The 17,863-nt window shown below is 46.4% G+C and overlaps 1 protein-coding gene across 1 annotated transcript in view; it reads right to left on the reverse strand.

Annotated features, from left to right (window-relative positions):
* CTDP1 (CTD phosphatase subunit 1) overlaps positions 1-9,313 on the reverse strand; it is a 96,755-nt gene extending 87,442 nt beyond the window's left edge. Inside the window, exon 1 of the mRNA XM_026034894.1 lies at positions 8,985-9,313. Within this exon, the coding sequence (XP_025890679.1) occupies positions 8,985-9,313 (329 nt within the window). The remainder of the gene's footprint in view (positions 1-8,984) is intronic.
* Positions 9,314-17,863: the final 8,550 nt, after the last annotated feature.

Below are 17,863 nucleotides of genomic sequence, written 5' to 3' on the forward strand. Positions count from 1 at the left end.
AATAGATGTAGTGAACGGCCATGATAACTCTGAGGCCTGATCATTAGTGCCGAAGCAAAACACGAGCCATTAGCATCAAACACAACACGGGCTGAGGTTTCCTGTGCACTGTTTTCAGTGGAATAGGCCCTTCCTCAGCCAGCTGCAGCGCGGTGGCTCTCAGGTGGCTTTCCTGMAGGAAGTTCCCACAGAAGTGCAGCACCAGGGCACGGTGGCAGGCAGATCCCCTTGGTGGCCTCACTTACCTCTAGCATCCAGCGCTTCCCCAGATAACTGGAGCTAGGCCTGGCCTTTCCTCACACCTCAGCTCCTCTTCCCAAATGCCCGCCTACCTACCTGTTGCCAAAGAACAGGAACATTTCACCTACTTTTTCCTCACCCCAACCTTTCCCGCAAAAGCCCCCTCCAGCTCTGGCATTTCTCACAATGGAATTTCCTGCAGTTAACACAGAAAATACATGGTGCACTTTGTGAATGGGAAAACAGGCAAAACTTACAAACCATGCATTTGCTGTCCTGCATTTGTTTATATCTCCTTCACATCTATCGAAAGCCAACGGACTCCTGGATCAGGTCCTCAACCTAATGCCATATACCTTTTGTGATTAACATTAGAAGTCAAACTGTACTAATGCAGCAAAACAAAGCCACCTTCGGCAGTACAACTAACAAAAGCTCCACAGGTTTCTGAGGAGCTTTTCAGAGTTCAAGAGCATTATTGAAAACCCAGCAGGCAGTGTCAATATCAAATGAATGTAAGCCACATCCATGCTTATTAATACCACGTCCTATTGAATTATCAAATACGAGTGCATCATCTTTTAGCAGCTGCTGTTAGACTAGGATGGCAGCACATGAAACCTGGCCCAATTAAAAGGCTACTTCTGCAGTTCTACTTTGGCAATATTTTCTCAGGCTATGGTAGAAGAGCATTTTGTGGCAAGTRGCTGCAGCATTCAGACCCATGACAAATAGCCCTCCAGTGCAATTTACCATCATATCAAACCACCATCTCTATTACAACCTCTGAACGTCCATAGGAAGCATTTTCCAGAGCCTTAATCACCTTGAAATCACCATGAAAGCTAATTCCTTAGACAGGTAACCATCAGTTTTGATCATTTAAAACCAAACAATCAAGCAACAATAATAAAATCCATCAAGAAGTAGGTAACAGATCCTTAAATAATTGATTAAAAATACCAAAAAATGACACAACATACACGGCATCATATGGCTTGAGGCAACCACAGCCTCCAGCCCCTTTCAGGTTTTGCAGTGAGTGATTTCTATGTAGAAGTCTCGACCTACACTAAACACCAAGGAGACAAAGCTGTGTTTCCAATACACAGAAGCTCAAAGGCCTCAAGGCAACCCTTTTGATTAAAAGAAAAACAAAAATCTATCTTAATGTGATAAAGACATGAGGGTAGAGATGTCACATTTACTGCAACAATAAAATAACTGCCGTAAGCATTGCTTCGTAGGACGAATGGTTCAAACTTCAAAGCATCATCTCAACTCTTCAGAGAGAGCATGAATGATATGAGTTGAGACATTCTTCTGCTAAATTAATCACAATTCACAGTTCTTAAAACTGTGTGTAAACATAAAAACATTCTAGAACAGAAAAGCTGAAAAATGWTTCTCTGCTTCTTAGATAAGGTACCTGGTTAGATACTGTCAACTGTACTATGTAGGTCACGAATACCAGCAGAAACATTAGGACCAGAATTTCTGGAGTTTATTATTTATAATACAAAAGTCATCTGAAGCATGAGCTGTCTACACATTTCATTTGCATGATTTCCAAGCCATCAAGTTACATTTCAGTCCACTCCTGAAGAAGAGTTTGGTGTTAGAAGGACAGGGATAGGCTCCCTCTCAGCCTGCACAAACAACCCCGTGGTCACCTTCTTGCACTCTGCAAGAAGCCACTGTTGGAAGYGCACGGTGGAAGCCTAAAATTCAGGAAGAAAATAGTTTGAAAATGCAATGCCCTTTCACACAATCTAGTCACACTTTCARTGGCAATACAGAATGGCTTTTATTCCATCTACAATATTTACATTACAAAATTTTCCTAAGCCATAAGATTTTWAAAACTACATTTTTTGTTAAAGTTAAGACCGTAGTTCTTTCAAAAGAATCATTTTACAAATAAAAAGCTCATAAAACTAAATGTCATGCTCAATGAAACAAACAGCACAAAGCTAATAGTTCACGTTTTTCCTAGTTTGTTTCATTAGTATGAAGTGGTGTATCTAACAATGGTAGAAGAAAATGAGCTGCCACGTCTCAGTAATTCAAGTGGTTCTATAGTTTCTCCCTCCTCTCCATTATTGTTAGATATGCGCATTACTGGGCATTTGTGTTTCTGTTGATAAACTCTCTGCAAYTGCAGCATTACTACCCACGTGGCACCATTCCCACCTGCCACCCTCCAAGTAATTGCAACATTCAGCCCCAGCTCAAAGGAACAACTTTCCTGTTCCCACACAATTATGTTTGCTTGATCCAGACAATTGCACCTKGAAACTGCTAGGTAACAGCAAAACCAAAGCGAGCACGTCCTGCGGCAACTCCAAGGGCTTGCTTACCATCAGAACTTAACATTGACTAATTTCCACCAGTTACCAATTTTACAGTTTCTCCTTATTTAGCATTTCATGCATCCACTCTCATCAGCAAATCTACTACACAAGGAACACAGCAACAACGGTAAATAGTATGGGTGGATTTGAAAAAATGGAAATGACTTCACTCACCAAAAACTGAAGGAAAACAAAACAAAACAAAAAATGTAAGAGGTGGTACAGCTCTCAAAAAAAACCCAAAAAAACCTACCTGCAGCTTTTAAAACAAGCGTTCTTACAAAGCTTACATGACCCCAAGACCTAATTTTAAACAGCTCTCTATGAARGCTTTTAATATTCAGCATTTCCAAAGATGTTGATAAGTTCAGTAATGCCCACCCAACAGCAGAATCAAAAATCTAAGTCATCTAACTCTGTACTTAAAAGACATTTAAGAGATGTATGAATACAGCCAACCCTAACKGCAAACATCAAGACCAAAGCAGCAGAATACTGCCTCTGTGTACTTACAACTGCCAGAACAAAACTAACCTAAATTGGCAGGTTTCTTTTCTTGCTTGGACCACACCTTGCCTTTGCTGTCAGCTACAAAAGAATGGCAGTCTTGGCTGAACTGCTGCAAGTCAGAGTCACAACAGCCTTGGACTAATCCCGTCTCTGATCCCTTTTTGTTCTTTCCAGCTTTGCGCCTCTTCAAAGCTGCCGCCCCTCCAGGTAGAGGCTCATCCTTTCCCCTGCATCTCAGGGCAAAAWCACCAGGGGTTCCTCCCTACCCCCACCCAGGATCACCCGACTACCTGCGCAGATCTGATTTTCCGGCTGCACCTGCAGGCCCACATCTACAGAAAGAGCAGCAAACACCAAACAGCTCCTTAGTCACGCCGGCAGCCCTGACACCAAAGCAGAGCAACAGCACCCGGAAAGCGACAGGSCTCTACCCAAACACACTTGCTGCAAAGCTAGCTGTGTGCTTTTCAAGCTGCTTCTTCCTGAGCACAGGAAACAAGACACTTAACCATGATGGTCCTTTCATCTGTTACTTCCAAATGATGCAAGAATAAGAGTCTGYGATGAGATGCAGATTCCTGGGATTTCCAATTTCATAAGTCTAGGTTCAGCAAAATACCTAGACAGACTCCTTAAGCAACATTACACTATGGGTTACAGCTCACTTTCACGGAGGGCTCATCATGCTCTCCTATGTACTTTAATAGTCAATTGTTGAAAATTCAACAACTCACACACACTAGGAGACCTTACCTTAGTCTTTATTTAAATGTTTTCCCATACTCATTTTGATTGAGTCCAAACATTGGTTCTCAAAGCACCCAAGAGGAGTCTCCCATTGGTTAACAATGGCTTTAGAAAACTGAAGGGCRAGGACCATGACTAGGACCAGCCCAGTAAAATAATCAGTCGCTGAATCAGACAGTTGTGCCATGTAGGCACACAGGCTGCAATTCTGAAGTGTCTTAAAGGGAACAGGAGAGAACAAAAAGTCAACACAGAAGCTTTATAAAAAATGAAAACCAAAGCAAAAGCTCTTATCTCTTCTTTCCTACCTTGAGTTCCTTTCAGTYCAAAGGGGCAGGCATTTCACAGTGTAATAATCAATCATCCCAGCCCTATTTTGTACGTACATTCTCTCTTTTTTTTTTTTGTTGTTTTACGATTACAGAAAAAAGTTTAAAAACATACTATACAGCTTTGGCAGCACAAAGTCTGTGATTTTCTAAACAGCTCCAGCACTGAAGTAAAGCTAGAAAAAACACAGTAAAGAATCTAGACAGCAATTAAACAAAAATTCACTACGGATTGTGAAAAGTAGAATGAATTCCAATGCAGGTACCTGTAAATATACACTTTTTTCCCCCAAGAACTACCACCAACTGGCAGATCTACAATGGGATGTTCAAAATAACTGAGCTATCTCAGTGTGTCTGCAGGCCCACAGGGTTCTGCACAGGCTCCCAGACAAGTGGCAAAGTCCTTGAGTTCAAGCAAAATCACAGACTTGTGGTAGGAACCCTGAGAACAGAGAGCCCCCGGTGTGAGGGAAGCCCTGTAAGAATAAAAGTAACATGTTACTCAAGACTACGCTTCCATCCCCTCAATTACACCAGCTTCTACACTGTGAACTACAATGAAGTGAACTACAACCACTTTCATCTGACCTACATGCAGCCTGCTGCTGAAAGCATCATTCTGTCCTCTCTTTCCCTACATTACACTCAYGTTAGCGCATATGACCCAGACGAGGGAATTGATTGTTATGGACTGTTTTGATGGAGGTCAGGAGGGAAGGATGGAAAAGAAGGAAAGAGGCCAAGCTAGATCACTTCCAACATCCAACTCACTGCAAACTGCAGGCAGATAGATGTGTGAGATTCCTTCTGGCCAACGCTCACATCAGCCCGAAACAACCATGAAACGATAGCCTAAGGAAGCCACAGTGGAAAGTGCTACAAGGCAGCTGCAAGTGTCACGCTGCAGAGTCGTCCACCTCTCCTGGTGACTCCCGAGCCTCTGGTCCGATTCCAGCCAAACCTGGCTGAGCACTTGATGCTCTGAGATAAGGAAGCTGTTACAGGGCGAGTTCCCAGCTTGTTAGAGAAAACTTCCAGAGAATTAAGGAGAGGGTAAGGGGGGGGGGGCGAGAGAGAGAGAGAGAGAGAGAGAGAGAGAGAGAGAGAGAGAGAGAGAGAGAGAAAAAAAGATTAAAGAAGGAAACCCTTCATTTAGAACTCTGACCTTTTCCAGTATTGAACTCAACCACATCCAAGACAGATGTGCTAAAAAAAAATGGCTTCCTTGGTAACAAAGCTCACAGTATACAGGCTGGGTGAGGTGCAGGGGGGACAGCAGAAATACACAGGAAATAAGATGGAAAGATACTTTACTTAAAAATAATTTTTATTCACTTTAAGTAAAGTAGGTGAGAGATGTAGTAAACAGAAACTGTCAAGTGTTACTCAGCAATCCTGGGTTTTTAAAGACTTTTTTTTTTTTTTCTGTAGGCTCTAATAAGCTCATTAAATATCTGACAGGACATTGTGGAAACATTTATGTCTAACTGAAGCAGTAAGTTATTCTTCTGTAGTTTATTACAAATGTCATCACATCAAATAAACTGTAACTCATCAGTATTTTATTCCCCTTGAAGGCTGCTAGATGAAAGGCRCTGTGGCCTAAGGTTAAATGTCTTTCTCATCTTGGGTGGCAAACTAGGCCCCTAAGCTTAGTGGCATTAGATAAGCAAAGGAAGCTTTCCCTTCTGTATAATGAAGKTTTTGATACAACAAACACCAAGTGGCAAGACCAACACTGTGCAGTTCTAAGGAAGAGATTCCCTCCTCTTTCTTGCTAACTTCTCCAAAAAAAATGATGTAAATTTGGCTTCTTTAGAATTCAGGTATGTTCAAACAAGATTTTGATACAACCCTCATGTACTTTACATAAAGTAACATTTAAGAATGTGAAGATTTAGCTAACAAAGCTAGCAAGATGACACAAAGGCACGCAGCTCAGATGCGCAGGTAATAAATCTTTCAGAAGATCCTGCTAACATGAATCACATATGAGAAGTTAAGTAGTCCATCCCATCATTGGGGCCTGAAAGGAAACAACCATTTCATATTACGAATGCATATGTAAATGTTTCCATAAAATACAAAATATTCCCCGACCCCAGAATCCTGCCATACCATTGGCTGCCTCCGAGCAATTAACCTGGATGTGTAAGTGACATTAATAACATAAAGAGCGTGGCAGCAGCTCTTGACATTTTATAGGTTGCTGCTGGCGCTGACCGAAGTTACCTTAACATCAAAGGCCTTTCATTAACTGCCTGCCATCATCCCTGCTATTCACCCTCCTGAGAGGCCCAATCCTGCTCTCTCCAGGCCCGCCCCGGGATTCGATGCAAGCCTCCCTGGACGAGKACCTGCAACGGGGACCCTCTGCCCACCCCGAGCTGCCAGCTCCACCTCACACCATCCACTTCCCTGGGCTGACAGCCCTCAGCACTGCAGATCCTGCTCGGAAACGTCGGAAAAGCTTCCTCCTCCCAGGCCACAGCACTCACACCAACTTCATTTTGTTGTTGCCAAAGCAATGCGATGTCAGATGGGACCATGCAGAAAGGAGGGCTTGACTGCTTAAGTCAACAGCACTGTCAAGTAGATAACCAAACTATAGGAAAATTAAGTGCTAAATATATAGTCCATCACTTTCATATCCTGATATATTTCATTCTATGCCAGGTGTAATCGCTTACTAGTGCAGTGTTTGCTGAACTACTGCATGCATCTTTATCTCATAGTGAGTTAGGGGCTAACCTGRCCAAAAGGATTTCTTTTGAAGGCAGCACCTGGCACCAACCACCATGGATAATAGGGATAAAGAGGTTTATCCCATAGCAATAAGAAAAAGAAAGATCTACTTTATCACTACTATAGTAGTTCTCCTTCTATTAGTACTTTACCACTACTATGTTTTAATACCACGTAACCTTAACACTATTTGCAAAAGTAAYAGTAAATGCTGCTCACAAGTATGGAGATGTTGTTATTCCCATTCCAAAAGGGGAAACCACAGCCAAAAGATGTAACGTTCACAGAGAAAACTCCTAAGTGACTGCACGCAGCCTGTAGGCAATGGCTACGCTTCKGCCTCCAGCTGCTGAGCTAGCGCTGGTATCCTCACACATCCTCCCACCAGCRGTTCTCTTGGATGGTGCTTTCCCATTTTCCCAATAACTACCATTATAACCTGCAATAGCAAACGCTAGCTGGCAACTCAGAATTCCAGAAAAGCAAAGTCTTGCAACAGTCAGTAACAGGAAGCTAACTTTTAGCCGTGTAAGAAAGTGTGCTAGKAAGCTACAAGCGAAACAGCCAGACAAGAGCATTCTCTACAAGCAGTAAAGTCATCTATTGAGTGAATCCATGTTGAGGAAACAAATCCAACATAAGCACTGCATAGAGTTTTGTGGATAAAGCCCTAAAGTTCACATTTAGCAAAGCTAAAACGCACTTACCTCATCCCAGCATAATTTTCAGTTGCTTACTAACTAATGCCTTCCTGCTTCTGTTTTTCCCCCAAGGTGCTTAGTCAACAGAATGGAAACACACCAGACCAACTCAGCAGTCCTCCCACRAAGCGCTAGCAAGAGCGACTCCAGCTGATAGATGGGCACTGCACCTCCATCCCATAGATGCACACCGGTGGAATTTTAGTGTGTATTTTCAGACACTTTTCATCAGAGTCAGCATTCATGGCACACAGGTTCTGAAGCRGATGCTGAAGGGCCTTGCCTTGCACCACAGGCAAGAGGTCGAACAGCACAGCAGAAGGAAAAAGCTGCAGCCTTACTACAGCAAAAACAGTGCTCTCCGCAGCAAGACAAAAAAAATCCAGTTTCTATCTGCTCTCTATCATTTCACTGTTCTGACTGATAAAAACTCACTGGTTTTGAACCCCTGAGAATGCCTCTGCACACAGCTGCTTTGCATATACTCCTGATTTTCAATCAGGAAAGCTTAGGCCTGGTTGCACCCACCCAAGAACCAAGAGCATGGCAATAAAAGAAAATAACCTGCTGTCATAAAACAGAGGAAGTAGAGGCTTTCAATGGTTTCCTGTYGAGAAAGAAATCTGCTTGAAGTGCAGGATAGCAAGCTATTAGCCCAATTTAACATAGAAATTGTGAGAGGCCCTACGAGCCATTTAAGAAGCAAGTTAACCAATATGCAATCTTACCAGGGCAAAGCCAYTGTTGAACCATGGAAAAACAAACAAACTCATATTTAGTGCCTTACTCTTTTGATAATTTAAATTCCATTATCTAGTTTGTATTTGTGACACCATATGCATTAAAATACCTGTGGGGTTAACAGCATCTAGACTGCTAGTATTGTATGTATGACATTTATCAGTGAAAGTAAGTTGCTTTGGTGAAGCATTAAAATCCCTCTTATTAATCAGTAAGTGGTCCCTTCAGTAGCTGAGTTTTGCACAGCCCAAGCAGGAAGCTGGGAAGCGTGGAAGCAGCATCTCCGAGTAGCTTGGTTAGCAAGAGCCGCTTCCACAGCGCTGTGAGACACGCGGAGGGGGTGCTCCCTTCTCCGAGGTAGGGCTCACAGGGAAGCGCGGGGCCCTGGAGCGCRGCTCTGTGCACGCAGGGCGACCGCTTGGCACGTGGGGTATAAAACTTTCCTCGCGGGGAAGGAAAGCTCGAGAGGGCGCCTGGCTTTCCTCGAACCCGCTGCCCAGCGCCCGCCAGGCCGGGGCAGGGGCGGCAGCGCGCGGAGCCCCCCGGGGCCGCCCCGGCCGCGAGGCGGCTCCCTCCCCCTGCCCGCCGCGGCCCGGGCCGGGCCCGGCACTCACCCGGGCGCGATGACCTGTCCGGGCCGCGCGCACAGCTCGCGCACCACGCCGGGCCGCTCCGCCTTCACCTTGCGCTCGGCGGCGGCCCGCGGCGCGCGGCTGGAGCCGGCGGCGGCGGGCGGCGCGGAGGCGGCGGCGGCGGCGGCGGGGCGCGGGGCGGGCGGCAGCGGGGCGCAGAGCGCCAGCACGGAGCCGATCTGCACGGCCGCCCCCACCGACACCTTCCACTCGAGCAGGCGCAGCGGGCGCGGGCCCGGCGCGCGGATCTCCGCCATGAGCCCCGCGGGGGCCTCGCCCGCCGTCCCGCCGCGCTCGGCCGGCCCCTCCATGGCGGCGGCGGCGGGGGGAGGGGAGGGGCGCGGTGCCAACGGCCGCGCCGGGAGCGGGCGCCGCGGGACCCTCGGCAGCCGCCGGCAGGGTCACGGCCCCGCTGCGCAGGCGCGCCCGCCGCGCTCCCGGGCGGCCTTAAAGGCGCCGCCGCCGCGCCGCGCGGAGAGCGGAAAAGGGAGGGAGAGGCGAAGGAGGAGAGGAAGCAAATGGAAAATAATAACAATAATAATAATAATAATAATAATAATAAAAACAAGACTCGCGCCCGCTTCTTCCCGCTCGGCGAAGGAGAGAAAGCTAAGCCCCACCCCGCCCCCAGCACGTTTCCGGATCCGCGCGTGGCGAACTACGGCTCCCGGCGTGCAGCGCGCCGCTGCCCCCCCCACAGGCGCCGCGGGGGCGGGGGCGGCAGCGCGCGGTGCATGCCGGGAGTCGTAGTCCCCTCCCCCGCCCGCTGGCGGCCGTTGGCGGGTGGGGGGGTCCCCGCGCCCGCCATTTGCTGAGGGTGCGAAATGAACGGGATGGGGTTCATTAAACACTGGGGTTCAKTAAACATTGAACATGGAAGTTAAAGTTGGACATGGTTTAGCTGTGYGAGCTCCAAATGTGCTTTGTGTATGGAAAAGCAACGTCAATTCTGGTATTCCCTAATGTCCAAGTGGGAAGCTTCTCGGTAACTTTCTGTTCCCTCTCCCCAGGAGGTTCTCCCACAGGAAATAACATCGTTATGGAAACCTACAGAGACTATGAAAATTTTSTCCAAATTCCCTGAGTATGATCTTGACCTGTGCTTGAAGATTGCCATGGTTAAGCAAACTCTATTTGCCAGAATTGACCTCTTGTGAGGAAGAACTGTCCTGTTATTGTATGGGGTGGTGATAACAGAAACATATGATAAAAGAGACGAGGCCTCATTTGCCCTAAAAATATCATGAAAAGACAATTGGACTCTGACATCCCCTTGCCTGCTAATCCTCACCTAATACTTGTTCTTATATTTAAGGTCACACAACTTTCTGAACCATTGCCAATTTTCTTTTGAAAGCTGACCTACCACACAGCTAATTTATATTGCAACGTCGTATCTACCCGATCAGATGCCTGTAGATGCCCAAGGATGGATAATATTTGATCCCCCACTACAGATTGGATGCATGTAAGAATTCCTGCTGACGCTACATGGCCACTCAGGGYGCTGTTGCCTTGATCGCAGAATTGGCGATGTTACTTCACGGGGAAGGGATGAGGGAACAAGACCTCATCTTAACAACAGCGCTACACTAGTTCTTTACTTCTAGAACAGAGCAAACTTCAGCAATAATGTTGATCTCAGCCTGCAGACACCTCCTTCCACAAAAGCTGTTTTGTAGTTTTCTTTGCACCTGTACTTAACACAAAAWTTTCATCTTTAAGAGGAATAAACAAAACCTGCATATTGATTAGAAGTATTTCTGGTCATTTCAAAAGCACTAACACAACGTTTTACAAAATAATTGCACTGACCAATCCCAGACAGATGGAGGGAAAACCCCTGACATGTCATGTGACGAGAATTTAGGGAGAAGAATCTGAAATTCCCTTAGGTAAGCGTAATCCTAAAGGAATATACTACGCTAAAATGCTTGACTCCATGTCTGGTATGTACCAGATTGCTTATATCAAGAGGCAGATGTTTTCTGCCTCTTGATATAAGAATTTAACCACACCCATGTATTTAAGTATATAGCGTGAACAAGAACATATAGTGTAAATATCTCTTTCATCTAACTGGGGAATGAAAGCACTGGGGTGGTAGATATGACCTCATGGAGAAGCATCTATTAAAAATGAAGAATTTAAAAACTACGTGCATTAGGTATGSCAGACTTCCATGAAGGTAAAGGAGATACCTTGCACTTCACCTACCCAAGTTTTAAATAGGCTTAGCCAAACTTAAAATAAAACCTTTATTACACTACACTGGATATTCCAGCTTTAATGGAAACTTGCAATGCCTTATGTGAAGCACCTGGAAGGTGACTTTCCTTTCTGCAATGCCTTATGTGAAGCACCTGGAAGGCCGCTTTCCTATGCAGACGGATGACCTTGATGTTTCCAGCCTGTCACAGCACATTTACACCACATGGACACCTGTATCCTGCTAATCTGGGAGGCTCTGGAGCACAGCAGGCCAACCCCGCGGAGCGCACAGGCAGCCTAGCAAAGGCTGCAAATGGGCAGGAGCCACTAAATCCCTCGTGATGTCCATGAGAGCTCTGAGGGCGGCTGCAAACAGGACAGGATGGCGGCTCTGTCCAAGGATGCTCCTTGKCCTGTGGGCTGGGTGTGCAGCTGGGTGCGGTGTCCCTCCCAGCTCTTCAGCTGGCGCTTTGAATCAGCCAGGCTTTCGGTGCTGGGTGGCCCCAGTGCCAACTGCAGGAGGTCATTTTATCATGAGGGCCCTATGTGGACCACTCCTGAACCACACAAAATTTCTCGAGAATCACAGATCCTTATGGCGTGGAGCTTCTGGTTATTTAGCTGTAATTTCTCAGTGCCACAGCTCTGCAACAAAATATTATTTTTTAATATTTCAACAAAATATGGAGACTTGCACAAGCCCTCACAGCTCTTCCAGGCTGTGTATGCCCAGACATTTCAATGGATGCACTTTGGCCCCGTGATAGACTTTATCTGGGGAAGTGGTGTAGCCTCCTCCCACAAGCATTTCCAGTAAGAAGGGAAGCTTTTTCCTCCTCAAAAGCCTGCAGGACTTACCAGCAGAAACTGGAACCGCTTTTGCTGTATGTGAGCGCCCTGCGTAAAAGAGGTTTGGGTATTTTCCACTGTGGCAATCCTTTCCTCTTTCTAGATTCTTGACTTCTCAGCCAAGGACCTTCTGCCAGAGTTTCTGCTGGCTTTTACAGATGCAACTCAGGGAATGAATTTAACACATGGAATACAATAAAAACTACATCTGGGGCTCAATCCCACTAACAGTGGGATCCCAATCTATCCCAATGTTAAGTGCCTTCAAAAGGCGACCCTGCAAATTCTTAGCATCAAAAAAATAATTATCAGGCAGCTTAAATTTGTATTTAACATCACAAGCTTTTTTTGTGTGTCTTTGGAAATCAGATCCTTGTGCTCTGTTACCATCATTTTTTTCCTTTTTTTCCTCCTTTTTYCCCCCCTTTTTTTTCTTTTTCTTTTTTTTTTTCTGGCAAATATCATTGGCAAAACTATGCTCTTCAGTGGAAATATAGCAGAGACCAATTTAGCTTCTCAATTTTTATTTTTCTTGGGCAACCTGAAAGAAAAGGATGTAAAAAAGAAATTGTCTGTGAAAGTTAGTTACATTTTCCCTACTACTGCTCTACGGTGGAGTTATTTTTACACCGCAGGAGCTCCACAAGTATATTTGCAGCAGTTCAAATATTTTTGCATGGACATTTTTCTATGTATCAGTGTGCAGACTGGCTCACGTCAATTCGTCTTTAGAAGAGGTTAATACATATACATGTATAATGAGTGTGACCACCCCTGCATACCCCAACATGGACACGTGCTTTTGGTGCTGCCCTTGAAAACCCCGGAGGAGATTGCTCTTACTCACCGAGTAAATCATTATTTACTTGGTTGGGGCTACTCCCCTGATGCCTCGAGAGTCATGCTTCAAACGTCTCGAGGCTCCCTTGCTTTTGAAAGGTGTGATTCAGAAACATGAATCAACACTTCTTTAGCAGGGATGCGTATGACTTAGCATCCCTTCCCTCCACTGCAGCAGGAAAATTTGCCTCAGCTTGTTCTTCATTTCCTTGGGAGACAAGACAGTAGAAGCTAGTGATGGAAACTCCTGTGCCGTCACAAGTTGACTTTTTCACAAGTTTCAGACGGTGTCGTTCAGCAGAAAGGACAGTCTGCAAAAGAATAAAGTGTATTTAGCTTTGCAGTTCTAGAAGGCAAGAGGCAGGAAGCCCTCCCTGCTGACACCTCAAAACTCACAGCAGCTATTGCACGGGGTCCAGGGAGGCTGAGCTGACAGTGACTGAAGTGTCACCTGCCCCTGGGCTGTCCACATGTCTCCTCACACAGGCAGCTTGTCAAATTTAGGCCATTTCAGTAAGAGCAGGACACAGCAGTGAATTGCTTCAAAAGTGGGAAACTCAAGGAGAAGCTCTTCATGACTTTAGCATGCTTTGACCAACCACTAGCGTGCTCCGGAGAGGTAAAATTGCCAGAAAAGCATGGGAATTTTTGTAATTGAAGCCATTTGTTCCTCTCAGCTGCAAAATTTCAGAATAGTGATTTTGCACCTGTGGTCTGCTGACCCTGGAGACCCGAAGGAGCCCACGGATGGTGATTAGGAAGGACACTCCAATCTCCAGCTGTCTCCAGGCCTGAAATCTTTTAAGGGGCACCCGCCTCGGCTGGAAGATGGACAGAGATGCAAAGCAGCCACGAGCTCCCACGTCCCGCCACAGGTTATTCAGAGCAAGGCCTCGCGCCTTCCCTTCGCCGTGTCACCCGGCAGCGGGAGAGCAACCCGCCGCGCGGCGAGGCCGGGCCGCGGAGGCGCCGCTGCCGAGCGAGCCGGGCCGCCTGCCGCCTGCTCCCGCGCGGTGGCACCGCCGGGCTGCTCTCCGCCTCCCCCGCAGCCTCCCAGGGAGAGACGTGAGGCTGAAAATACTGAGTACAACCCTCTTATTTAGATGAGGGGAGGGAAAAAAAAAAAAACACACAGAGCAATGAGGTGGCGGGGGGAAAAGAAGCCCCTCAGCTGAGGAGATGAGAAGTGTGATGTTTCGGTGATGTTTCACCTGCACTGGAACAGGTAGAGTTTAACAGGCGGCACTGGTCAGTTCAGAAGGGGATGCAGGTGGTGCCTTCCCGCTTGCAGCGCGTGAAGCAAAGTTCAGAAAGCCCCAAAAGCAGCAGCAGAGGGGGAAGAAGATGAAGTGGCTGCACTCGGGGATCTTGAATCAAAGGGAAAAAAGTCGGAGCACGGCAGAGGAGATAAGCCAAGTCATAAGCGATCAGGAAAGGAGGGCAGATGGAGGTGATAACAAAAAATCATTTGAACTAGTGTCTTGCTGAGGGAAGAAGTGCCTGGTGACAGAATAGCCATTAGCAGCTGGGAATGGGTTGAGGCAAGCACCATTTTTTTTCCCCAAAGCAGGGATGAAAACAAGTACTTCTGAAGTAGGAAGGGGAAGATGGTACAACCACATAAATGATCAAAGAAGACATAYGATATACTGCGTTAGCATAAGAGACTGGAAGGGGAGCTTTATGAGATGATCTTACAGACCATAAATTATGTCGGTAACATTAGTTATAAGTGTGTGACGTGGGGAGAGTGGAGTTCGGCGTGCATTGCTAAGAAACCCATAATCATGCATTGAGACACTCGGAAACAGCGTGGGTGTCTGCACTAGATGAGACTAAAATCCTTCTCCCCTCTTTATTCTGTCTGCSAGTCCTCTGTATGGGTAGTGCTGAGACTTTCCTGTTTCCTTCTTTCCAGTTTATTTTCCGGGAGAAGAGGGGTTCTGTTCTGTCCTCGCCGAGGCAGCGCTTGGGCTCCCGCTGCTCACGCCAGTGGGCAGCGCTGGAGCACAGGGCAGAAAGGCTCCGCCGTGCTCCATGGGGGAGCCTCCGTCAACACGCGCTCCGCTCCGCGTCCCGGCCTCTCCGAGCCCTTCACAGACTGCACGGGTGGAGGCAGCTGCAAACCAGCCCTGGCCTGCACACGGCTTTACAGGAGGGTGCCCTTGAGGAAGACACACGGAGAACACGGAAGGCACCGTCTCCTGGGCTACTGTGCCATTGTTTGGGGGCAGATGTCTCATTTTGACTGAAATGCCTCTGTCTCAGAAATGCAAGTGAATCGGGTACATGTCCAGGAGGACATACAGTGATCAGTATGCTAAATTCCTGTTTTTGTAGCAGCAAGTCGTGGCCCAGTAGAATTACAAGCCCCAGGTGTGACAGCACAGCCCAGAACCATCCTCACACAGAACTCAGCTTTGGTCGAGACCTTCTGGTAAACATTTTACTTTTCAGCTGCATAGTTTGCACACTGTTTACATGACATTTCTTTTTCTCTCTTTCCCTTGTTGGCTGACTTCATGCCCTTTTGGCTTGTCCCCTTTTTTCCTTTCAAGCCTAGTGGTGATTCACTGGAAAAAAATCCATTTAGCCAGTGAGTAGGAATTTATGACCTATTTACAAGTGAACTTCACTGTATTTTTCATAGGCCAAGGTCTACCCAAAAGCTAGTCCCCAAACTGCCSTTTGTATCTGACCATGTTGGCTTCAAGTGGTTCCTGAGGAACCTGTAGCCTCTCTGGACTTACCTCACCTGGCCTGCTGTCCCATGTGTATTTTTTGCTATTTTCTCAGCTCTTTGCAGGGCAAAATAACACATGGGAATATTTCCTCTCTCCTCTTTTTTAACAAAGGGTTTATTCTTGGGAATGGACAGCATGTCTTTGGAAGGGAGAAGATACTACATTGCAAAAACAACTGTGAGAAATCACAGCAGCAGTCGAGGCTCTGCTCTCTGCTACGCTGGTGCAATGTCTGAAGTGACCCTGAGTCATCAGCTGAATTACTCTGSCATAACGGAGAGCAGAGCCTGCAAACAGAGGCCTGGAACACCAGAAATCTGCTCACTTAGCAGCAGCCTCGCTTAACTCAGAAACACCCTAACCCCAGCAAAGAAGCGAAAATACCTGTGAGGAGCTGCTTGTGAATACACAAAACCAARCCAAGGATCCCATCCTCATAACGTTTCCTATTTCTCTCCTAGGGAGCACTAATTGCCCTAATCCCCGTGTTGGTACTGAGCTGCTGCTAAGTGTGCTGCAAAGCCTCCAGATGCCGMCGAGGATGAGCCTGGTGTTTGAGGGCTGGACGATGTCATGTTTTCCTAACTTTCACCAAAGGATGGCAGTGCAAGATTTTAWTTTTCAGCCTCTGTTTATACTGTATGTATACGTGTCTTGTGCGTGTGACAATGTAGTTAGACTGAAAATTAAAAACAGTAAAGCTTTYTTTCCATTCTGAAAACAAAGATGTGTAGTAGTTTCCTGTCAAATAGGGCTGGATTGTGAAAACACAGAGCCAGTAAGAAAGCAGTGCCATTAAACACCGCATTTCAGAACAGCACTTCGGTTTCGTTTCTATGCTGCCTCTGCTGTTAATTGATTAAAAACCTTTTACAGCACACAAGTGACATTTTGGTGGCCATTCGGATGCTGTATTCCGAGGGACTTTGGAATTTGGGGGGTAGGTGCCCTGAAACGGCCTCTTGGGGTTGCACACTCAGACACGCACGCGCTCAGCCCACGTGTGCGGAGCTGAGCCCTGCCAGATGCCACCACAGGGGCACCATGGAGGCCTTTGCCCTCTGTCCCCAACTTCGCACTCCCTTTTTCTCCTTTGCATTGGCATTAGCCTTCGCACAGCTGCATGGCAAAGCGTGTCAGGGAATTTGATTTGGCTGAAAACAGAGCTGGCAAAACCAATCAATTAGTTGTTAATGTGATTAGTTCTCTGCTCCGGCTTGTTGCATGGATGCTAGTGGCGGCACACAGAGATGGATCACCCGCTCCAGCAGCACCTTGCACTTCAGGTTGCTCAACACGATTGCAGCGCTGAAGAAAACTTTAGGGCCTGGGCTCCACGGGTCGTTGGTTCCCCTGGCTTGCCATTTTGGATGCTATTTTCTAGGGTTCACAGCGAAATGCTGATTATGTAGATTGCCCTGTACCATCTTGGTAGGAGGCAGTACAGCAATGYATCATCACTGGCCAGGGGCAAGGCAGGAATTGCACAGGGCATTCTGCTTTGAACCTTTGCTGAAACACACCTAAGTGCCCCTTTTCCCTAATATGTCTGTATCCATACTAGTGGATTGCACTGACTGCAAAAATAAATCTGTACAAGAAGGCTATGCAGGCAACCTCCGAGACACTGAATGGGTATTGACAGCTTCAGTAATTTCACAGCCACTGAGAATCTTCTTTTTTCCTACTACAAAAATTCACAGTTAACAAAAAGTTGAAAATATGAACTTACTCTCTCAAAAATATGAAGTCACTTTTTTTTTTTTTTTAAATTCATCATTTTTAGGGTAATGATTTGAAGTTGGGGACCTGATTTATGCCTTTCTAATCCCCAGGAAAGGCAATCCTGTGRTTTCTCTCCTTCCACATCATTCCAGTGACTGAGAGAAGAAGTGTGTTTGGGTTTGAAGACAGAGAAGTGAAGACTGACTGGGCATTCTCAGGCTCTTACTTTGAACTCATTTTCTCTTTGATAARAAGGGCTCTGAAAGACAGAAGCAGGGGCATGAACAATGTTTGCCTATTCATGCAGACTTCCACTGGAAACAGACAGTTTGATTTTTTGTTGTCATGTCAGGGAGATTCTTCAAGTGGTAGCTCTCTGTCAATGTTGCTAATTTTTTAAGATTAGGTACATGTGTTTAATAGTCCCAGTAGGCATGTTAAGTCCACTGGAAGTTAAACAAAACATACCRTACTAGCAGCACTGCTAATGTA

The sequence above is a fragment of the Nothoprocta perdicaria genome, unplaced genomic scaffold, assembly GCF_003342845.1.
Source record: "Nothoprocta perdicaria isolate Ctin4 unplaced genomic scaffold, notPer1 scaffold_151, whole genome shotgun sequence".
NCBI classification, from domain to species: domain Eukaryota; kingdom Metazoa; phylum Chordata; class Aves; order Tinamiformes; family Tinamidae; genus Nothoprocta; species Nothoprocta perdicaria.